The sequence below is a fragment of the Sardina pilchardus genome, chromosome 2, assembly GCF_963854185.1.
Source record: "Sardina pilchardus chromosome 2, fSarPil1.1, whole genome shotgun sequence".
Lineage (NCBI taxonomy): Eukaryota > Metazoa > Chordata > Actinopteri > Clupeiformes > Clupeidae > Sardina > Sardina pilchardus.
In genome coordinates this window covers 6,009,989-6,035,264 of record NC_084995.1, presented here as the reverse complement: position 1 = coordinate 6,035,264, position 25,276 = coordinate 6,009,989, and the positions used below count along the sequence as shown (strand labels likewise).

At 38.5% G+C, this 25,276-nt stretch overlaps 2 protein-coding genes across 5 annotated transcripts in view; one reads left to right on the top strand and one right to left on the bottom strand.

Annotated features, from left to right (window-relative positions):
• Positions 1 to 16,991, top strand: part of tyw3 (tRNA-yW synthesizing protein 3 homolog (S. cerevisiae)) — a 31,477-nt gene extending 14,486 nt beyond the window's left edge. The window contains exons 3-5 of one of the 4 annotated variants that reach the window (XM_062517346.1): positions 2,591 to 2,662; positions 16,160 to 16,293; positions 16,390 to 16,991. In XM_062517346.1, the coding sequence (XP_062373330.1) occupies positions 2,591 to 2,662; positions 16,160 to 16,293; positions 16,390 to 16,588 (405 nt within the window). In that variant the 3' untranslated portion in view covers positions 16,589 to 16,991. Of the gene's footprint in view, positions 1 to 2,590; positions 2,679 to 2,786; positions 3,225 to 16,159; positions 16,296 to 16,389 lie in introns of those variants that run through there. The other 3 variants (XM_062517345.1, XM_062517348.1, XM_062517347.1) reach the window with 3 other exon arrangements.
• Positions 1 to 25,276, bottom strand: part of atg9b (autophagy related 9B) — an 839,198-nt gene that overhangs the window by 117,805 nt on the left and 696,117 nt on the right. The window lies entirely within an intron of this gene.

Below are 25,276 nucleotides of genomic sequence, written 5' to 3'. Positions count from 1 at the left end.
ACGCAACGCCTTCAGGCTTTTGCTGCTGGTCTGGTCAACTGCTCACTGCTCATTGAGAAGGATTTCTGAGTTCCCGAAATCTGCGGAACTGCCCCCTTTGGTCGAGAACCAATCAACTTTGAGCAGCTCCAACGGCTCTGGGTAGAGGCGTGTTCAAGGCAGAGGAAAGAGTGTTGTTATTGGTTTAAACTCGGCAAACCGCTTTCTGACATCTACCAGTAGCAAATCGAGGAACTTAAAGGAGGCGGGTCAACCAGCGCTTGCAAGAAACCGTGTTAGCACAGGCTGTTGGTCAGACTAAAGTCTCGCAGAGCCTTTGAAAGTCGATGGTAATCAGGCTAGGAATAAACATTGTTTTGCTTCGGTTTGCCACCTTAGCATGTATTCTTTCACACTAATACAACAACAAAGTCCGATTTACACATTTAGGGGTTTAATTTCATTACCTTTTGTCTACTCACGCCTGTAGCCTATATTTCTTCTAAATTCGCCAAAAGTAAGCATTCTAACATGTCATACACTACCGCGACCGTGATACAAAACATATCATGTGTGGTGTCGTTGGAAAGCTGTGTTTCTCCTGCATGACGTTATGCCATCCAAATATGGACACTTCCTTTGTATCCGCAAGCAATCGCGAAAGTTCAAAGAAGAGTGTAGTAGACTGAAAATGCATGCCATTGGCTGTGTTTCAAGGCTGTTATCTCAAAATTAGTTTTTTTGTAATTTTCCAACATCTCAGCCTATGTAGCACCTAGCCTATACACCAATCTTTCCAGTTATACACTTATCAGTAGCCTATTCTGAAGATATTTACAGTTGGATATTGTATGTGAGAAGAAAAAAATAGTAGTCCTACAGTGAATTTCTATTAGTAGTGTGTGAAATGAATGTCCAACACTGGGAATACTGCAGCTGAAGAAGACTTGAAGAAGAATCTGTCTATTCACATATTTTTTACCAGCCATTGATAAGTTGATTACATTTCTATATTAACATGTTGTATTAAAGAAAGGATAGAAAATAACTCTTTTTGTGTGCTGTAAAGTGGTTAGAAGAAATGAAATCGGAATCGGCTAAAATCGGTATCGGCAGGTCAAATTCTATGAAAAATCGGAAATCGGAATCGGCCAAAAAATTGCAATCGGTGCATCTCTAGTCATGCATCATTCCCTCAGTTTAAAAAAGTAGATAATCCACGCACATCCTATTCAACCTGGGTGCCGGAACTTCAAAAAAGGCCATACAAAAAAGGATATAAAGTCCGCACACCAGTATAGCTCCCAGTGATAATTTATTATTATACACTTTTTTATATTTATTTTGAAACCCCTTTTTTTAATATAAATTTTAGTATTGTAAATATCTTGAGGATAAAGATAAGTTTAAATACGAGGTGGAGGGCCACGGGAAACTTATCTTGTCAAGGTAGAATAACGGATCAGTGTAGAAACATTTTAAATTTAGAGAAAGACTATCCAAAAAAAATTTATAAATGTAAGTGTTGAACATGTCCTTTGATATATATTTCTAGAGATATTTGTAAATACTCTTGTAAATATTAATATGTTAATATTTTCATATTTACACTGCCATGAAATGGAAATTGATACAATATGTAAAATGCTGTATTTTTGTATTGTGTTTTTTAAAAAAAAAGCTGTATTCCGATCATTATACCTAATCATGTTGTAATGAATGACCAGATGATTTTGATTGTGGCACTGAGTATCCAGGTGTATCCACACGTGTGGGTGATAACAAAGTGGGGATTTTAAGATGGCGAAAATGCATTGTGTTTAAGCCTGAGGAAGAGCGTATTGCTCGAAACGTTGCTTCAATAAATTATCACTGGGAGCTATACTGGTGTGCGGACTTTTTATCCTTTTTCATTCCCTCAGTTTGCCTTGAGATGGGAGAAATACGGATTTCAATGTTGGACTTTCTGCTTTCAATGATGTAAAAATCATCATTTTACATCGTTGAAAGCAGGAAGTCCTATTCATGGGTTTCATTGAAATCCGTATTTCTCCCATCTCAAAGTAAACTGAGGGAATGATGCACGACCATTCAAAAACATGACTGGTTTTCTAAAGATACAAAGCTTAATGCTAATCGGTGAAGTGTCCCTTTAAGAAAATAAATTAATAACGAAACGCATCTGGGGAGGGGGGACGACGACACAATCACCCAGCCATGAAAACCATCAGTGATATATTGGTGGTATATCGGATAACTATTTTAGAAACCAGAGACCAAACTTTCTGGACATGTTGATGGTGCAACCTAACTTTTTCTTTTTTTTTTATCTTAAAAATGTTGTTTTTTCCCTGCTATTCAATTTTGCAACTCATCACTTCTATGGTTTCTGTTCATTTTCAGTAAACATAGCATTAAGTATAGCACTGGAGTCAATCATAGTAACCTCCCTTAATTGATTCAAACTTCATTTGCCCAAATCTCTGTTTATGTTGATCCAAAACACGTGCGGTTTCATTTTCATATCTTACTGTTATGTCCGAATCAGCATTACAAGTTCTCAGGCACCTCTGATTTTGTTTTTGATGTACACTTGTTTATTGCTTTGCAGCACTCTGTGGCAGTAAACTCTGGCTTCAGAAACTCAGGTGTGTCGATTGGAAAGAGAGGCAAAATCATAATGGTATGGAAATTGCTGGGTGAGCCTATACTTTAAGCTACTGATAATATATTTTTGTATTATTTTATTTTATCTATGATTTATGTGAATATATCCTAGTCATGTATATCAGTCAGTGCACTTTAAGTCCAGGACACACCAACCCGATTATCGGCCGTCGAACAGTCAGGCGAGGTCGAGGACTCGAGGTTGGATAAGGTTGGGAGGATAACCAATCGATTGGTGGAGTGCCCTACATTCAGAACCGATCCCAAGCCCCGCCCCTTTTCATTATGTCATGATGAGGACTTCAGAAGAGCTCGGACAACCTAGGACAATTTTCAGAATCCACTGTTGGAGGATGCCGGTTATGCAAATGTTATGCTTCTTTTGCGAGTTACCTAAATAACTAAAGAGTTCAAAATGGTTTATATGCCTTGAGTACTTGTACAAGTGATAGCCTATTCGATACCCGGACTGTGTGAAAAAAAAAACACATGAGACTAGCCTGCTACTATTTTGCAGTAAGAAGTCGGAGTTTGTGCAAAAATGTTCCCGCTATTTGTGTCCATGAATAATAAAAACAGTTAAGCATACCCTAACTAAACCATGGTTTCCATTGTTGAAACGACAATGGACAACCTGAGCCTATGTAATAAATTAATGTTAACTTACTGTACATGAGGTAGCCTAGGCCTACTTACATAACCGTGCAGGAACTGAACTCCCACACTTGTGTCAGATAACCATTGGGGCTTAAAAAAAAATACACCTTCAAGCGCGTATCTCTTTAACACACAACAAGATATATTCAGCTTTTAGGCATAGGCTACCTTGCCGTGTTGACTTGGCATAGAAGGGTGTTTATAAAGCTAACGACAGCTATTCCGACAAACGAGCCTATAGCCCGCATGCATCTTTGATGGCTACACGAAGGATAACCTTAGCTTGTCCTTTCAAATAATGTGCTGAAGTCTCGAAGTCGCCGATGTTACTACATTGCCCACGTTTAAATTACAGTTTTTCTCAAATGCTAAAACACATTTAGCAAACGTTTCCTCCATTTTCCCCAATGTCTAAACACAATACCCTTTTCTAAAGCTTCATAAGCACAACCACACCTTCTCTCTCCAAAACTCAAACTTTCACACCAAAAGAGCAGTTCGAAGCTTTCAAAAAAGTAAACACTATACACATCATTACACACTACAGCAAAAGAATTGAAAACACAATGCTCAATTTGTGAGAAGGTTCTTTGTTTCATAACTGCCAATGCATATTTTTTAAAAAAACTTTAGAGTAGGCTAACGGAGTTTCTTAGATCTCTGCAGAGGATTAGGCATTTGAAGAGTTCTTTTCCAAAATGCTATATCCACCATTTTACTAATGAATTTTCATAAATATATTTTTTACATTTTGTTTTTCAAATAATCTCAGTGAAACTGTATTGGGTTATGTTTAGTTACAGTAATTTACAGTTTTTCTCAAATGCTAAACCACATTTCACAAACGTTTCCTCCATGTTCCCCAATGTCTAAACACAATAACCTTTTCTAAAGCTACATAAGCACAACCACACCTTCTCACTTCAAAACTCAAGCTTTCACACCAAAACAGCAGCTCGAAGCTTTCAAAAATGTAAACACTATACACATCATTACACACTACAGCAAAACAATTGAAAACACAATGCTCAATTTGTGAGAAGGTTCTTTGTTTCATAACTGCCAATGCATATTTTGAAAAAACTTTAGAGTAACGGATCTTCTTAGATCTCTGCAGAGGATTAGGCATTTGAAGAGTTCTTTTCCAAAATGCTATATCCACCATTTTACTAATGAATTTTCATAAATATGTTTTGTAAATTTTGTTTTTCAAGTAATCTCAGTGAAACTGTATTGGGTTATGTTTAGTTACAGTAATTTATCTTTACTCAATACAGTAAAAACAAAATAATAATGGTAGCAAAATAATAACTCGGTAGCCAGATAACATGATCAGCCGTGTTAACTTGCTACAATCATGATATACATGGTATAAGTCAAGTAGCCTACACTTCAGTTATCTCACGGTGGGTTTGTGGCGTGAACAGATGAGTGACGGGCTACCAATCATGCAGCTTAGTTTATTAGTGGTTCGAATCCCACGTGGAGTTATAATTACTGTTGGCGACTATTTCACAAACTTTAAGTCGCCAGGCAGCTGACTGGGGGGAAGATATGCCAGACGCACTAGCTATCCAAAGCATCAGGGGCCGGTTTCCCGAAGCCTTCTTAACGCTACGTAGTTCGTTGGTAAGAGTGGTCTGGAGCACTCTTAGATCTCTCTATAGCTGCACCTTAGCAATGTTTAGACTCGCGACGCTAGTCGCCGCCACTGTACCCTACAGCAATTTCCGTTACGCATGCAACTCATATGATAGCCTACACAATCACTATTTTGGTTCGCCAATGATTTTATGTAAGTATGCTAATTTAGAAAATAGTTTCTGGAAATGTTTTCATACAAATATGAAACGTGCACGCATTTGAAAATAATTAAAAGCGCTTTATTCTTTGCTTCCCCCCACCGCCCTACAATGTTTAGGCTTAATGTGCGGGCTTGCTGTCATGTTTAATGTTAACCAAAGGCACACAATACTGAATGAGGATGTTGGTCAATCAGCTGTGATTAAAAAAAAGTCTACATAGCCTATTTCAACTAGAAAAGCACAAACCTCCCCCAAGCAAACACATGTAGCCTACGCCTCCTTCATCCAGACGGTGATACGAATCACTCACAAAATTAAATAGTTTCTTCCTTGGGTCATTTCAGATCTTCCCTGAAAATTTAATCGAAATCCACCTTTAACTTTTAGAGTTAGCCTATCTTGCAAACAAACAAACAAACAAACAAACAAACTAGAAAAGCACTCAGAGAGCGCAGACCTCTGCTTTCAAACATGAAGCGTTCGAATCTTTTTATCCATGCGGGAACTAACACACCAAAAAACAAACCCAGATGAAAACATAACCTACTTGGCAGACGTAGATAATTTAATTTCTAGACTACTTTTTTATCATTGTGTGCTAATAAGTTCATCCACGTTGAAGTTGCGTGAATGGGGGCGAATCGGGCGATAGGCTATTATAAGCAATGTTTTTTGGTGCAAAGAAAGCTTTCATAAGTCTGTCTAACCTCCGTGTGAAATAAAAAATCGATTTCTGAGCAATCGATGTCACCTAATTCAGCACCTTCATGGTGGACAGTGCCTTATACGTCGGACGTAAGGAGCTTTTCGTAAGAAGACTCCTAAGTGATAGTTCGGGAACCACGACTATAAAGGTAAACAACTTTGGTAAGCTATACCTTTGGAGTCTTCGTAGCTCGCTAAGGGTGAACGTTATCGGGAAACCGGCCCCTGGACATCTCTCCAGTATGAAAGACAAATCTTCACAGTATTAAAATATCAGTGAGCACAGTTCATACGATATCATCCACAGGAGCAGTAAAATCCACAGGCTGAGTGATAATCCACAACACGACTTCAAGTATAGTAGGATATGTGCGAGTGCAAATTCCCAGTGGGATAAAGTGCAAAGAGCGAGACTCCAAGAAGGATAAAGTGCGAAGTGCCAGGAAACATTAAAATACTAAACCACAATAGCGTTAGCGGTCAGCAAAAAGTAGGCTTCCCCCATCACCTACTCACTAACTCTCACCTAGCGAGTGAACAGGTGATATTACGAATCGCTACCGCCACCACCATCATGTGACCAATCAGTGCATGTCATCACGCAGACGCACCCAAACACCAGACAAAATCCTATATCTGTCCGTAACAATTACTTTATTTAAGTATTCATTTTTCGATGGCATATTCATGATCCAGTGCACGTAGCCTACTACAACCAATTTTGACATTTAAAGATGTCATGCATATTTGTATTCGTTAGTCTCCCGTTTATATCAGAAAGTTGACGAATCAAGGTGCCACATCTGTTGAAGAAACGTCATCAATCGTGGAATGTCATCAAGGTAGCCAGTTGACATAGAAAGCCAGTTACCATGTAACACCAGTCTTAAGTATATTCTCTCTATCACTTTTAAGTTAAAGCCTTTTGAAATTAATATGTCAAAATTGAACGTTTTAGGAAAAAACCTCCGGCGCCTAAAGGGTTAAGTATATTCTCTTTACACTGTTTGGAGTCACATACAAAAAATCCTTAAATTCACTGACGTCTCTTGGCTTTATTTTTTACGCAAAAACAAAACGTCACTCTTAACAGCCGCCACTGTTTGATAAGACATGAATATCCACTGGAATAGTGCGTTGTGTTTTGCGGCTGCGTGTGCGGCTTTAAACAATGGATTGTGACGTTATTAGAACGTGAATAGGACATTTTTACAAAGTAGGACAACTCGACATGACAGGGGCATGGTAGAATGTTTTCATAGCTGTTACAGCTTAATGAGTAGACATAACATTCAGGTTTAACCTGGTTTAGCGCAGCGGTGGCATGGCTTTGGATCAAAGATCCTTGATTACTGACAGCTGAGCACTGATGTAACAATTAATCTTTGCCGCCACAGCGTCTCAATGTTAAGTCTATGGGAGTGTTTAATTCTTTTATCGTAAATATCTCAAAAAGTATAAAGTTCACTAATGTGAAAAATACATTGGACAAATCTCCGTTACAAGGCCTTTGTATGAGTGTTTGAATGACGTCAAACGGTTAAGTGGTTTTAGCGTTATAAACCGTGGATTTTGGTCGGATGAAGAATAAGAAGAAGAAGACTAGAGAATGTAATTCCAGGGAAATTACGAGTGCATGAAAATGCCAAAGCTGTGGAGTAACATTTTGTTAAATACTGTATTGTTTCAAATATGATCAAAGCACAAAGATAGAGGTGAGAGAGAGAAAAAACTTGGCGGCAGTCATAGTTGATGATAATGATAACTGTAATTTTGAATGGCTAAGGGTACGTTCAGACTTAGCGTCTTTTTCTGACAAAAGAAGTTGTGCAGACCGTTTTTTCATCTTGAAAAAAAAATCTGCCAGCGTTTTTATTCCAAAAGCAGCCAGAAGCGTTTTTATTGCGATAGGCAAAGTGACTAACGTATGTGTGGACACAAAATATCGCGAAAGAGAAAAATGGGGTTGACTATTGCTTTTAGTATGTTATGGCAAAGTTGTGAAGTCATGTCAAACATTTCCCAAAAGCTCAGACACCTAGCAGCTAAAACCATAGACATAAAACGAGTCTCTCGGCCGATGTTCTGTCACCTTCACCATTTTTTCATTAATCCGCTTGTGATTGGTCAGTTGTAAAAAAGACAGCATGAGGTAAGGCGTTTTTCCGCCAGAAGTTGAACATTTCTCAACTTCGAGCTGCAGAAAAAAGACGGTTGCAGTCGCTTTTTAAAAGAAGCCGGCAACTTTTTTGAAAACACGGTCTCCTCCATAGGGTTATAATGTAAAACAGACGCCGGCAGCTGAGAAAAAGACGCTTAGTCTGAACGTACCCTGAAGAGTTAAATAGTTGCATAGTTTAAATAGCTAAATGATTAATTCAGGAATTATGGTACTGATGACTTTTATTTTGAAACAGTTGTGGGAAGAGGAAACAGGTTGTGGGAGTCATAGTTGATGACAACTGGCAAGTAAAATGGCAGAACAGTTAAAAGGTTGAGTAGTTTAAATGGTTAAATGATTTAATAAGGAATTATGGTACTGAGGACTTTTATTTTGAAACAGTTGTGGGCAGAGGAAACAGTTGGCAGGAGTCAAAGTTGATGACAACTGACAGTTGGAATGGCTTTACAGTTAATTAGTTGAGTAGTTAAAATGGTTATATTATTCAATAGGGAATTATGGTACTGAGGTCTTTTATTTTGAAACAGTTGTGGGCAGAGGAAACAGTTGGCAGGAGTCAAAGTTGATTACAACTGACAGTTGAAATGGTTGAGCAGTTAATTAGTTGAGTAGTTTAAATGGTTAAATTATATAATAGGGAATTATTATAGTGAGGACTTTTATTTTGAAACATTTGTTGGCAGAGGAAACAGCTGGTGGGAGTCATAGTTGATAACAACTGGCAGCTAAAATGTCTGAACAGTCAATTAATTGAGTAGTTTAAATGTTTAATTATTTAATTAAGCAATATAGCAAGAGTGGGAGTGGGTTGTTGCTGGATATTCCCACGGGTGTTGTTCGGCCGTAGCATCGAGGAAACAGTTGGTGGGAGTCGTAATTGATAAAAACTGACAGTTGGAATTTGGAATAGCCAAACAGTTAAACAGTTAAGTAGTTTAAATATGGATATGTTTATTTGTTAGGATAAACCCCTTGAGATGGTTCATCTCATTTTCGAGGGGGTCCTTAAACACACAAAACACAATACAAAGAAATAAATCACACATACACTCACACACACAAAAGCTCTCCTATACCTGGCCACACTCAAATCCACAAGTTCCCAAAGATAAACGCGTTAAATGGGATAGTAAAGTAACATACAGTAAGATAACAAGTACTTAGTAGGATACACAATAGAAATAAGTGAGCAGCCTTGACGGCTTGTATTAGCCGGTAGGAAATAGATATGTATGAAAACAACAAAAACAAAAGCAACAACAAAACTAACTGTAACATGAGCATGCTGTTTGCAAATAAATAAAAAGAGATGACTTGAAACTTTGGAAAGATGTGATGGAAATTTTATGATGGAAATAGGCCTATAGTTATTGATATCAAGAGGGTCACCACTTTTATAAAGAGGAGTGACTCTGGCAGCCTTCCACATAGAAGGTACTACACAAGTGGATAGAGATAAATTAAATAAATCAGATAAAGGATAAGCCAAGATGTGAGAAGCAAGCTTGATAAACTTAATGTCAAGGCCATCAGGATCTGTACTATTGCCTGATTTTAGGTTGGATATTTCCTGTTGTACATCAGTAGAATGTATCTTACTAAAAGAAAAGGAGCCTCTATGTAAAGATGTATTTGTTGTACTCTTATTATCACTATAAGAGAAGTCAGCTATACATGAATTAGAGATAGAAGAGAAACACTGATTAAATGTGTTTGCAATTATAGAAGAATCACTAATAATCTCATTGTTGCCTCTGATTTTTGTAATAGGACTTTTATCAGATTTACTAATTAAACTATTAAGGGTTTTCCAAAAATGATTAGGATTTTTAAAGTTAGTAGATAAAGAATATTTATAGTACAGTAGTTAGCTTTAGCAAGTTTCTGTCACTAGAAGATGTGCGATCAAGCCAGTTACTGTTGAAGTCACCAAGAATAATTAACTCATTTGTGCAATCTAAGGAGTTTATGGTAGACAGCATACACTTTGTGGAGTCTGAGGGAAAATTTGGTGGTCCATAAATATTCCCTATGGTTAACTGTTTATTTTTATGGAAAATAATTTTAACAAAAAGACATTAAAAAGACATAAGAGCTTACCTGGGTACCATGAGCTCAGTGGAAAGAGTTGAAGAGACATATGTGGCCACGCCACCACCTCTGGTACCCCTATCAGCTCTATACAGAACATAGCCATCAAGCTTAACTTCATCATCAGAGATAATATTACTCAGCCACATCTCTGAGATTGTAATTATATTAGTTTTATTGTAAACAATCCAGGCTCGTAAGAGATCTATTTTTGGAAGAAGACTCCTAATATTCAAATGAATGATATAAAGTCCTTTACCCAATTCAACTATTGTATATAACAGCATTGGAAACAGTGGAAAAAGGGGGGCAGGCGTCAAGAGAGAGATACATACGCACATGCACACACAAACACACACACACATACACAATCACTACTAACTAATACTTACTAACTAACAAAAGGAAAGAGACTCTCAGTCTGCGATGTATAAAACTGATGGGAAGAAGACGTTTCATTAGAGTACATTTCTGTGATCAAAAATAAAGGCGTCAATCAATAGCCTATTCGACCAATAGAGAAAGAAAGAAGAGGGGTAAAAGCATCTAGGCCAGGCTATGTAAAGCAAAATCATAATATGTCTTATCCAGCCACCAGTTAAGCCTTCAGTAAACGTTACTACCATCACTGCTTGTCGGGGAAAACATAAAAAGTTCATAAGTTGGAGGAGAGCGAAAGGAGAAATAGTTGAATTAACTAATAGTAAATTATCTTAGTGAGGACTTTTATTTTGAAACAGTTTCGGACAGAGGAAACAGTTGGAGGGAGTGATAGTTGATGACAACTGACCGTTAGAATGGCCAAACAGTTAAATAGTTGAGTAATATGGATAGGATATGTAGTCTTCCGAGAGAGATTGTATGCTTAAAGCCTGAGAAATGACAGTTGGAGGAGCAGGTGGCCAGAACACCTGGCACACGACTCTAATTGCCCTAATTGCCCTCGTGATGTCATAATCCAATGTTAAAGGGATATTCTGCTATTTTTGATATTTTTGGAAATACGCTCATTTCCCACCTCCCCTCGAGCAAAACAATCGATATTTACCTGGTTCCCGTTCATCCAGCCATTCTGTGAGTCTGGCGATACAACTTTTAGCTTCAGCCTAGCATAGATCATTGAATCGGATTAGACCATTAGCTTCTCGCCTGCTAGCTTCATGTTTAAAAGTGACTAAGATTTCTGGTAATTTTCCCATTTAAAACGTGTCTCCTCTCAAGTTAGAAAGTGCAATAAGACCAACTGAAAATGAAACCTGGTGTTTTTCTAGGCTGATTTGACATGGAACTACACTCTCATCTGGCGTAATAATCAAGGCAACTTGCAAACTACTGGCACTACTACTGCTTGTTGTCTATGGGGACTATTTTCAGATGCTGCGTAAGATATCACTGCGCCTATGGTACGTTTGCAAGTTGCCTTGATTGACTCTAAATAGTGCAATGTAATTAAACAGCTTATTGTACATTCCTAGGATAGTCATACACTTGGAAACACTTCAAAGAACCGAAATACTAGCTCCTGTAATATATTGTGTAGCCTACATACAATATCCTACCGTAAGCTAACATTACATTTGCTAGATATCCTACCTGTTGCTGCATCGTTCATTGACGTTGTTTGAGATTGTATTCCGTATTCCAATGGGGTCTAAGCCTATGTAGGCTATCCTACTTTTTACCTGCATTAAAGTGTACAGTAGATATGTAGGCTACCTATGTAAACTATCCTACCACTGTAGTTGAACTTCATAGGCTACTAAACAAAGTGTCAGCGCTTGCAACTCGTTTGAAGTTGGCAACTTCATTTCAGTTGTTTATTCTAATAAATGAAGAGTTTGCCGAGGCTATTTTCCAAAAATAGGCTACTATCCACAATTTATTGCATTTTCATAAATCACTTTTTAAATGTGGGGTTCCAAGTAATTTCAGTGGAACTGTAATTGGGTTATTGTTATGTATCTATTCTTTACTGTGTCATAGTATGTTGTCTTTTTAACTAATACAATGTTTTGCACAGCAACCTTTTTGCATTTACATGCAATGGTAATTTCATCCATGGAATTACATTTTCTAGTTCTAATTTTAACTCTTCCTAACAACATACAGCAGCCATTCAAAATAATAAATATGCCTAAGCGAGGCTATCTCTCCACCTCCAAGTTAGCTGTCAGGGGCCTCTCCCAAGTAAAAATGGGAACTTGGATTTGAGCAGCAATTCCGTACTTCAATTAATCCTCGAAATATGTTTTGATATCTCATTATATAGCATACGTCAAGACCATGTTCACGCAGACTTCTTTATTGAATCTTCACATATCTGCAGACTGCAGTAAACAAAGTAACAACCTGCTTGTGATAACGTGCTAGTTTATCAGTTAGGCCTAAAAAAAACAATTGTTTTGGTTCCGGTTGCTGTGCGACCCAAATTTATTTTATGGTCTTGAGGAATCTTCCCGAAAATCTTAACCACTTAGCAATGCTGCACGGTCGGTTGTGCACAAAGACAATCGTCAGTGGAGTCATGTCTTTATTTCAGTTTAAATATATATATATTTTTAAATAAACAGTGTTGCCAACTCTCACGCACCAGGCTCACGCTTTCACCATCAATCGCTCTCACGCACACGCAAGAAATGTCACGCCAAATATATTATTTTTGTTCAATCCGTTCATGATCAATTGGTGACTGGACTAGACCACAGCATATTGTTTAGACAGGTGACACATTTAAGGCACGAGTAGGCTCTTTAGATCAACAGCAGGTAGGCTATAGGTCTAATAGGCCTACTGTCTACAAAGTTCTCAGCGCAGAGAAATTATCTGCGACGGGCGCACCCATTCGTCTCTGTCAGATTGCTCACAAAGTTCTTGTCACACCGATACACATGCCACTTGACAGAGCACGGTCTTAACTTTCGATGGTATTAGTTGCTGTGATAAACGGATCACGAGAAAATCAACGTGGATTTGGCTACATGAAATCTAATTATATTTACATTCATGCGCATTATATGCGACGGGCGAAAGTAGCCTACAAAATGCACACCCATTCTTCTCTGTTATATTGCTCACGAAGTTCTAAGCACACATCACATGCACACCTGACAGAGCACAATATAGCTTTCCGTTGGTATAATACTACTAGTTAGCCTACTGTAATAAGTGGTTCTCGAAAAATAAGGTTGTTTATTGCAATAAATATATACACACTAAAATCTAGGGGTTTAATATAGAAAAAGACACACACACCCAAGAGCATGGCTTGCTCTGGTGTGGTGAAAAATTCCAACCACTGAAAGCCAACTCAGGAGCTTCTTATCCACTCCTTCAGGTGTACACAATTAGGTCTATTATTGCCCAAACACCACCCAAAGGCTGCTGCACTGTCACTGCAGGACCAGTGGGGGTGCAGAGGGGCGTAACAAAGCTTAAAGGAATATTTCGGTATTTTACACTTTAAGCCCGTTTTCTGTATTGCCTAGCATGAAAACGAGTGTTAGACACCGAAATTTCGACGATTGAGCCTGTTTGTGGAATTTGGCAGCTTTAGAATGGAGCTCTGTATGGCTTTAACATTGCTAGCTTTGTGCATGGTCTATTCTGTCCTTAAAACACCCCTAAACGTTCGTTTTTAAAAATGTGCAGCTCACAGAGTGGTTACTGGTCTTCAACGATCTTCTATAGCAAGTTTCGCAGTGAAATTCAAATTCTGTTGTTATATATTAGGCACACACGGTTGAAAAAGTACTTCCGGGATTTCGAAAATCCCTGATAACAGATGACAGAAGCTGTATTTCACTGCTAAACTATTCCTTTAATATGAATTTCAAAATGTTTGAAATATAAACATATGATATAAAGCCACCTTTCCACTAAATCTTTGATCCCCACTGGTGTGGTGGAGGAGGCTAACAAATCAAATCAAGATTCTTGCCTTATTATCAGTATCAAAACAATTGTGACACACTCAAATTCTTATCATGTACTTTTTATTGGCTATGGCTCCTGATGGATACAGTGTGGAGAAAATGTATTTGATACCATGCTAAAGTTGCCTAAAAAGAGGAATATAAAATCATCATTTGACAATTGATCCTAATGTCTTAATTTCAAAAAATGAGTAAAAGTAAAACCGCTAAGTACACCAATTTTTTTTGTGATTGAAGAATGTATCGTAAATGAATAAATGTTCTTCCTAAATGCTAGGGGGAAGGAAGTATTTGACCCCCTATGTAACCCTATGGGAATTTAACACATAGGGTTAACATAGGGGCAGGCAGATTTTTATTTTTTAAGGCCAACTATTTAATGGATCCAGGATATTATGCATCCTAATAAAGTTCCCTTTATGGTTGATGCTCATTGAGCGTAATGCAAATCAAACAGGCTAATAGGCCTACTGAAAAAAGCACCATGCCAATCTCTAGCTATGGTGAAGGGTATGTGATGATGTGGGGCTATTTTAATGGATTTTATGGATAGCCTACAAAACATCTATTATTCTGTAAATAGCTATTATTGTATTGAATGACAGTTGTATCGGTCTGCAACACCACTACAAATGACCCATACTGCTACAGTATATTTTATTCACCTGGTTTAACAACTACCACATGTTTATATAGCCTAGTCGGGCCCTGTGTGTATGCCAATGGGCCTGCACTTAAAGATTGTGCTGATACCTTTTGCACCCATTTTTTGTTGCCCCCCCCCCCCCCCCCCCAAATAAGCAAAATGCCCCCCAAAAGAGGACATCCTCCTACCCCCATCCCCCGACTTCACAAAATTTAACTGCAGTGTGCCCCAGAACCAGAATCTATGCCCTCCGCGGCTCAAAGTAACGCTACAGAGCCTCCACCTGCCTTCGAGATGCTTCTTCATGCTCAGCCACTCACTCATTTGCCCCTAACGAAAGTTAATCACATTATAAATCGGCACATTTTCATAACATTGGGGGAAAAAAATTAAATAAAATAAAAAATCCCTACCGATCCATGGCCTCAACTGACTACCAACCGGAACCAGAAGTTTTTTTTTTTTTCAGGCCTTATCATGCACCCTGTTACATCCGTAACGTTAACACCTGAACGATATTTGCCCTCAGTTTGTGCTGTTCTACCTCGTTGACATTGTGAATATTCATCTGTTGCCTACTGGAGGCCTTTCTGGCCTCTCCTTTTTGAAGCAATAATATTTGACGCCCAGAAATCATCCAGCACACAGCACACTCGACTAAATGGCATTGGTGTCCCCATGTTGAACACGCGTTCTCTCGCACTTTTCCGACCAAGTTTGTCTGAGGTAGCAACAGTAACTATGGGACTGACAATGGGAGGCGGGGCTAGGGATCGGTCAATTAATTTCACTTTGAGAGCACCAAAACATTACACATGTCTCATGGCGCTTTATAGAGTGTTAAACATTCAGAGAGAGCCCATGACTAACAGTGGCGAGGAAAAACTCCCTAGAATTGGGGATACATTTAGGAAGAAACTTCGGACAGGTCCACGACTCAAGGGCCCAACCCATCTGTCTAGGTCAGTTGCAGTACATTAAGGTCATTTTTAGTGAGAGAAAGTTCAAATAGTCCAGTGTAGGGAATAAAGATTTTATTTGTTTGAGTGTTGTACTTTGAGAGCAAAGTTAACCGGAGTCAAATTCCTTGTTTGTTTACGCAATCCTGGCCTTTTGGATAAAGCTGGCTCTGATTCTGATTAACACTTAGTTCCAATCAAATAGAAAGCCATTTCTGTCACTCTTTATTTCTGTGTTTTGGAATGAAGATGCAGAATCAAATGATACTGGCCCTAATTTAATAGAGGTGGACAAAATCGTTCAAATTTAACTGTGCAAAGAAAACTTGTTCACCACGAACTTTCGCCACTATATGCCCAATTTGAATGCACCTTTAGTAATGGTCCACTCTGGAAAGCACCAAAGGCTTTGCATGGACAATTTAGGTCTATGCCCTGTATTGTTGTTTGTTAGAACCAGTGTTGCCAGTCTATTAAATAAGGGCCCTGTGTGTTACCACTTGTCTGTTAAATGGTTTGATCTTTCATATCCAAAGGCTGTTCGCAGTACCCACTGTCTTGAAGTTCCACTTAGCCACAGGGGGGAGGTCTTAGTGAATGAAAACTACATCCACTTCCTAGTGCAGATTGCTAATCAGAAAATGGCAGAGAATGTCACCAGAATAAAAAGGTATTTTCTCTCTTCATCGAATCTATAATGTGTTGTTTCTTTCAAATGTGTCTTCTCAGATTATTGAAAATGGCTATCCATTGGTCTCCAATTCAGGTTCTATGATGGCCTACAGGTGGCTCTTCAAGCAGCTGTGTCCTCATCCATGGCAACAGGCAAAGACAAAAAAAACACAAAAACAGTTTGGAATCCGAGAAAGACACAAGACTCGGTTGTTGAAGAAAGCCAAATTCTCGCAAATAAATCCAATGATTCAGAAGATTACCTAGAGACCAGTTTGACTATATTTTCATAAAATCTGACACAGATTTTTAAATACTTTAGAACACATTGCATTCAGGACATTGCCTATTTTGTTGAAATATATTAGATATTACATCCAGTCCCTGAAAAGTTGTAACATTCATGAATTGGATTTGATGCAGCAAGGTGTAAATTGGTGTTCTTACCCTAAATCCTTTTATGTTTACCTCATCATTCTATACATTTTTGAGAGAACACATTAAAGGTAAGAGATGTGTTCTGTATGATATATACACTATATTGCCAAAAATATTGGGTCACCTACCTTGACCCCCACATGAACTTCAGTCACATCCTATTCTTAATCCATAGGGATTATTATGATGTTGGTCCACTCTTTGTAGCTATAACAGCTTCAACTCCTCTGGTAAGGCTTTCCACAAGTGGGAGGAGTGTGTTCATGGGAATTTTTGACTGGCTCTCAGTCTGTGCTCTAATTCATCCCAAAGGTGTTCTTTTGGGTTGAGGTCAGGACTCTGCAGGCCAGTCAAGTTAAGTCAAGTGTCTGTATGGACCTTGCTTGGTGCACTGGTACAGTCATGTTGGAACAGGAAGTGGCCATCCCCAAACTGTTCCACAAAGTTGGGAGCATGGAATTGTCCAAAATCTCTTGGTTAGTGCTGAGGCATTTAGAGTTCCTTTCACTGGAACTAAGAGGCCAAGCCCAGCTCGGGGATGGCCCCTCCCTGTTCCAACATGACTTTGCACCAGTGCACAAAGCAAGGTCCATAAAGACATGGATGACAGAGTTTGGTGTGGATAAACTTGACTGGCATGCACAGAGTCCTGACCTCAACCCAACAAAACACCTTTGAGATGAATTAGAGCGCAGACTGAGAGCCAGTCTCCTTGCCCAACATCAGTGTGTGTGACCTCACAAATGCTTCTGGAAGAATGCTCAAATATTCCCATAAACACATTCCTAAACCTTGTGGAAAGCCTTCCCAGAAGAGTTGAAGCTGTTAGCTGCAAAGGGTGGACCGACGTTATTAAACCCTATGGATTAAGAAAAGCGTGTGATTGAAGTTCATATGGGTGTCAAGGCAGGTGACCCAATACTTTTGGCAATATAGTGTATATCTGGTTTATTGGTAAGGTAAAATTCCTTGGAACCTTTTTGATAGGTGTACTGCCTGTTTTTGTTACTTTTCTCGCTCTTTTTGATGCAATGTAAAGTGTAAAGTATGCCTTAGCCTTCAGTGCCCCGGAATGAACTAGACCGTAACTTCTGAGGACATGTGACCTTGACCCTTGAAACCGCAGCCTAGAGCATGGAGGTATTATATATAACTGGAGAGCGTGACTAAGTCCCGCCCTCCATACAAATGAATGGCCGATGCTAGGCTAGTAAATCCGGCCAATTTTCGTCAACGCCATATTGAACACTGGAGCTCCGATCCAGCGCCAGTCGGCTCTGACCATGCGCAAAGTTCCAAAGCTGGAAATGACGCATGGACCTACATTGATTTCTTTTGGACATTCTGGAAAAAGAGAGTCATCCTCCAGTTCAGAGGGTGGCAATAATGCACATACCTTGCTTGCCGCGTAACAACAAGCAGAAAAAGTTTCTCGGGAACGCACACCTGTCAGTGGAGTGTTGCACGGAGTAATGATTGGCTGTAGGTTCTTTTAGGTCTATGGTAGGTACCCGTCCACCAACATGTACGCGCATGAGAGCTCGTGCCCAACACGGATTTTCGTGCACGGAGCTGGTTCTAAATGCTCCATGAGGCGCCATACTTAAAAATGGCGCTTGCTAACTTGCCAAAGCTAATCTACACGGCCTTGACCCCCTGGCCTAGAGCATAGTTTTCCAACCTTGGGGTCAGGACTACATACAGTATGGGGTCGCCTGAAATTCAAATGGTGTCACCTGAGATACTGGGTATCTTACAATTGACCAGCACATTACATTAAAATATATACATTAAATAACAAAAGACAAAACCCCATGATATCATCCTTCATTATAATCTAGCAAAGTAAAAATAAATGTAGACAGACCACATAAAATGTTTGACGGAATTACGAATCACCTATACAACATTCATGAGGTGATGGTAGTTTGAATGATGAAGCTTAGTTTTGGGGAACCGTCTTTCTGCGTCTATGTTAAGTTAAATGTTTGAATTATTTATCTATTTAGAAGTAATTAATTGCTGTAGGTCATCATGATTAGGTGCCAGGAAGTACATAAAACAATGAAAAAAACATTTCAGAATTTCATCAAATTCAGAGTTTCATCTGAATTTCCTCTCTTCTACCTTTACATCATGCTTCCCTCTTATTATTGATTATACTGACCCACTCCTACCAACCCATCTTCCTTCCCTTAGTAGTTAATTTGTATATTAGTGACAAGCAGTCTTTAACATGAACTCCTAGGTCTTCGGTCCATTTATTTATATCCTTTGTAATAATGTGTCACTGCTTTCCATGCTTATCAGCGAATTGTACATAGAGCCGATCAGCTTTCTCTTTTTTTTGCTTTGGCTCAAGATGTTAGACATTTCAGGGCTGATGTTCTTTCCCAAATCAAAATGGCAATAATCCAGTTTTTCAGTTGTATGTACCTAAATCCTGTCCTGTCTTGAATGTTATTATTTCACTATCTATGTTTTAGCAAATGTTCTTTGTATTACTTTGTATTATTTTGGTCTTTCACTGTACAGCACTTTGGTCAGCTTATGCTGTGTGTAAATGTGCTTTATAAATACATTTTACTTACATACTTACTAAATAATTTTGGTTATGTTTGCTTTTTAATTCACTGAATGGTGCAACTATGTCATGATTTGTGACATTCGACAACTGCTGGATTCCACCTTTTATCCATGTTTCCAAGTATAGCTGCATGCTCTGTATATTTATTGATGGATTGTTCCAAATCTGTACAGTACCTGGGAAGCCCTATTTCTTGATGGAGAATTTGTTTTATTTCATTCCAGGCCTTTAATGTACTCTTAATAACAAAATGTGTTGATTTGATGTTATCCTTGGAAAATAATTCTAACAGTTGCACTCATGCGCGTAGGAACCGGGGGGTCGGGACCCCCGCAATGTTGGACCCCCTCCCGAAAAAAAAAAACGCTGCAAAGTACAGACGTTGTTGATTTCTTAGGCTCAATTATATCCTCCTGCACTGTAAAAAAATATTTGTTAAACCTACTTAAAAAAATGAGGCAACAATTTACACTCACTTTAAATGAGTTGGTCTGACTTCTACAGTTTTTATTAAATTAGCTTTAAAAACTAAGTAGATGCAACTCACCCAAAATGCATTTAAACTACAACAGCAACCTAGAATTATATTTAAGATCACTCACTAATAATAAGTTGGAAAAATAATTAAGTGAATCATTTGTTTTGAATATACTTGATATTTAGGATTGTTTATACTAATACATAATTAGTAATTAAATTGCTATTACTTAAATTTCCTTTAAATTCATAATACAAAAATATTATGTATATTTATTTAAAACTAGAAAACGTAATTTCGAGGAAATTACCAGTGCATGCAAAAGCAAGACATAAGATAAAATGTGAAACAAACTTAAATTTACAAACAGGTGTGGACAGAGGAAGGTGAGGGAAGGGGGGGGGGGGGGGGCAGTGTGATGTATGTGGCTTAGGGACAGAGGTGGTTAAGTCCAACCAACCAGCTGATTCTAAGTAGTACAACTCTTCAGCCAGGCAGAGCAGCTAATTGGTGTTATCACCTGTGTTTAAGTGCACAGATAGAACCAATACGTGATTGGACTTTTACTCTCTGAAGCTTGACTTTTCCACCTCTGAGTGTGAGTGCATGTGAGTGTGCGTGTGTGTGTGCGTGCGTGCATGCGTGTGTGAGTGGATCTAAGTGGATGAAAGGAGCATGGCTTTCTATGATGCAGTGAAATGGGGGAGTTAGGTTAAGGTGAGAATGTTGTGGAGTGCATGGAGAAGTGTGGTATATATGAAGTGCTGCAGTCAGGTGTGTGTGTGTGTGTATGAGTGAATGGGTAGACAGAGAGAGCTGATAATGCAGGTTCAATTTAACTGGCTGTCAATTAAACTTGATAGGGCCTTGAGCAACTGGCTCTTGACACAGGTGCAAATCAGCTTAATCAGCAGTGCAGTGCGATAGACCTCTGAAGTTCGCCTACAAAAAAGCTTGCCATATATGGGCAGTTGGCTTCAATTAACTCCCGGATCTCCTTATATGGGCAGAGGGCAGCTTCAGAGGTCTATGAAAAGTCAATGGGGAAAAATATTTTGCTAATATTTCAAAAAGTATCAAGTTTACAGAACTGAAATATACATACAATTAGTCTTATTTTCAAGACCTACGTAACAAAGTTTGAACCAAGTTTCTACGTTAAACGGTTGAAGCGAAATAGGACCTGGTTAGGAGAATAATAATAACTAGAAATGCAATTCCAAGGAATTACCAGTGCATGAAAATGCAAAAATAGATAAATAATGTAGATATGGTTACTAAGGTGTAGCTAGGGTAAACATTGTGGTTGCATAGTTTACAGAAAGTTGATAGTGTGAAGGTAGAGTTTAAAGCTGAAACATTCCAGTTCTAACTTAACTAACAATTTCTATTCATGTTAAAATGTTAACTATGGTAACAATGATAACCAGGTTGATTGGTTAACTTAGCTACTGATTTCTTGCAGTTATGGTAAAAATGTTAACTATGCTAACTATGCTCACAGTGCTAACCAGGTTGATTAGCTAACTTAGCTAATGATTTCTAACAGTTGTGCTAAAAATGCTAACTATGCAATAATGCTAACTATGGTGACTATGCCAACTTTACTAACAATGCTGACCAGATTGATTAGCTAACTTAACCGATGATTTCTAACAGTAATGCTAAAAATGCTAACTATGCTAACAATGCTAAATTTGGTAACAGTGCTAACCAGGTTGATTAGCTAACTTAGTTGATGATTTTTTGCAGATATGCTAAAAATGCTAACTATGTTAACAGTGCTAACTATGTTAACAATGCTAACCAGGTTGATTGGCTAACTTAGCTAATCATTTCTAGCAGTTATGCTACAAAATGCTAACTATGCTAACAATGCTAACTAGCTAAGTTGCTAGTGAGGACTTTTATTTTGAAACAGTTGTTGCTAGGGTATCCACGGTGCCCACTAAAGAAGTTACTGTGGTATAATCATGTTGGTTGCTATGGAAACTGTCATAAACGCTTAATTTTAATGGTTGCTATGTTGGTTGCTAGGTACATGAAGGTTTCATATAGTTGACTGGAGGCATAGTTGATGATAACTGACAGTTGGAATGGTTGAACAGTTAAATAGTTGAGTAGTTTCAATGGTTAAATGATTTAATAGTGTATTATTGCAGTTAGGACTTTTATTTTGAAACAGTTGTGGACAGAGGAAACAGGATATGTAGTCTTCACAGAGAGATTGTATGCGTAAAGCCTGAGAGAGAGAGGGCTGCTGCAGGTGGGGCTGGCCACCTGGCATAAGATTCTAATTGCTCAACGACCCGATTGTGATGTCATAGAGGCCAATGTTAAGTCTATGGGGAAATTTTTAATAGTTTTTAATTTATAGTTCAAAAAGTATAAAAGTTACAAAGTTGAAAAGTCATAGCAACCCGATCCATTAGAAAACCTACGTTACAAAGTTTGAATGAAGTTTCTAAGTTAAACGGTTGAAGAGAAATTGCGGTCAGAAAAAGTGGTAAGCTGAAGTCTAGGAAGAACAGTACAGTGCATTTGCATGCACTGTAACTAGAAATGCAATTCCAAGGAATTACCAGTGCACGAAAATGCAAAAATATGTAGATAGATAATGTAGATATGGTTACTAAGGTGTAGCTAGGGTAAACATGGTGGTTGCATAGATTAAAGAGAGTTGATAGTGTGAAGGTAGACAGTTTAAAGCTTAAACATTCCAGTTCTAACTTAACTAATGATTTCTAAAAGGTATGTTAAAATGTTAACTATGTTAACAATGATAACCAGGTTGATTGGTTTACTTAGCTAATGATTTCTAACAGTTATGGTAAAAATGCTAACTATGTTAGCAATGCTAACCAGGTTGATTAGTTAGCTTAACTAATGATTTCTAACAGAAATGTTAAAAATGCTAACTATGCTAACAATGCTACCCAGGTTGATTAGCTAACCTAGCTGATGATTTCTATCAGTTATGCTAAAAATGCTAACTATGATAACAATGTTAACTATGGTAACTAAGCTAACCATGCTAACTAGCTAACTCAGCTAATCATTTCTAGCAGTTATGTTAAAAATGCTAACTATGTTAATAATGTTAACTATGCTAACAATGCTAACCAGGTTGATTAGCTAACTTAGCTAATCATTTCTAGCAGTTATGTTAAAAATGCTAACTATGCTAACAATGCTAACTAGGTTGATTAGCTAACTTAGCTAATCATTTCTAGCAGCTATGCTAAAAATGCTAACTATGCTAACAATGTTAACTATGCCAACCATGCTAGCTAGCTAACTTGCTAGTGAGGACTTTTATTTTGAAACATTTGTTGATAGGGTATCCATGATGGCCACTATCAGGAATAAGTTACTGTAGTAAAATCATGTTGGTTGCTATGGAAACGGTCATAAACGCTTAATTTTAATGGTTGCTATGTTGGTTGCTAGGTACATGGAGGTTTCATGTAGTTGACTGGAGGCATAGTTGATGATAACTGACAGTTGGAATGGTTGAACAGTTAAATAGTTGAGTAGTTTCAATGGTTAAATGATTTAATAGTGTATTATTGCAGTGAGGACTTGAGCCTGAGAGAGAGAGAGCTGCTGCAGGTGGGGCTGGCCACCTGGCATAAGATTCTAATTGCTTAACGACCCGATTGTGATGTCATAGAGGCCAATGTTAAGTCTATGGGGAAATTTTTAATAGTTTTTAATTTATAGTTTAAAAAGTATAAAAGTTACAAACTTGAAAAATACAAAGCCCACATCGCGTAAGTAAGACCTACGCGACAAAGTTTGAATGGAGTTTCTACGTTAAACGGTTGAAGCTGAATTGACTGCGTTAGAAGAAGAACTATAAGAAGAAGCCTAGGAAGAACAGTTTTCATGCACTGTAATAATAAGAAGCAGCAGCCCAGGAAGAACAGAACAGTGCATTTGCATGCACTGTAATAATATACATGACACCACAGATTTTTTTTCCACAGAACACTTTTATTTTCTTTCATTCCTAAACACATCAGTATGAGAACACTTTTATTTTCTTTTATTCCCAAACACATCTGTATGAGAACATTTGAAGTACAGAATGTCTGTAAACACTTCAAAACATAACTTGTTTTTTCAACAACAAAAAAAAGTAAAACACTTAAAATTTAAGCTGCGAGCAGCAATGTGGGGGCCAAGCTTTGGAAATTTGAAAAGACAACCCCCCCTCCCCCCCTCCCCCTGTGACCACCATAGAGGAGTATTTGTGTGCTTTTGTCTGGGCTTGAGAGAGAGAGAGAGAGAGATGAAAGAGATGCGTTACTGAAAAATGAGCTGACTTCCTGTGATTATAGCGCCCCCCTAGTGGTCAAAAGACATGACATGGGAGAGTGGGCGTGTGCAAATGGAACCCCCCCCCACGACCACCATAGAGGAGGGGGTGTGTGCTTGTGTCTGGGTTTGCGAGAGAGAGAGATGAAAGAATTAATGAAAAATGAGCTGAGTTCCTGTGATTATAGCGCCCCCCTAGTGGTCAAAAGATATGACATGGGAGAGTGGGCGTGTGCAAATGGAACCCCCCCCCCCCACGACCACCATAGAGGAGGGTTTGTGTGCTTGTGTCTGGGTTTGAGACAGAGAGAGAGTGGATGTGAAGAAAATAGCCAAAATTAATTTCTAATTTTTTGTGTGTGTGTGTGTGTGTCCTTGGGATGTGTTCCTAAGTCCACTTACCAAGTTTGGTGTTGATACAAGAAAGTTTTGCTAATTATAGCGCCCCTAGTGGTCAGAGTACACCAAATGTATTGTGCGTCCTCAGGGTGGGGTCCCAAGTCCATATACCAAGTTTGGTTTCGATATGTGAAAGCATTGCTGAGATATGAGCCTACTTCCTGTTACTATAGCGCCCCCACAGTTGTCAAAGGGCACCAAAGTTGTTGAGGCTTCTCTTAATTGGGTTCTGAGCCCATGTTCTAAGTTTGGTCTTGATACGTGAAAGCCTTGCTGAGATATAGGTTCACTTCCTGTGTGGCGGCTTCGCCGCCAATTTGGATTGGCTGTTACAGGCGAGCACTTCCGTCAATTGCTCCATAAAGCAATGCAATTATAAGTCATGGTCTGAAGATGGTCTGTGCAAATTTTGGTGAGTATTGGATGACATTTGAGACCTGTGAAACTTTTTGACCGTTTTTGACCTTGTCCAGCTGGTGGCGCTACAGCCTGAATGGTAAAGTCTTGTTAATAGGTGGGTGGGGTCAGTACTTTTGCCTTAATCCACTGAGCAATTTTCAGCTTGATAGGTCAAAGCATTGCAGAGCTACTTGCATTAATGTTGTTGAAAAATTTATACATTTTGACCTGTTGGTGGCACTAGAGTTTTGGGGTCTGGAGTCTGTAGATTGGGGAAAGTGGTCATTGGCCATAGAGGAATATGTGTGTTAAATTTCAAAACTTTTTACTGTATGGTTCTATGGCTTCCATAGAGATATA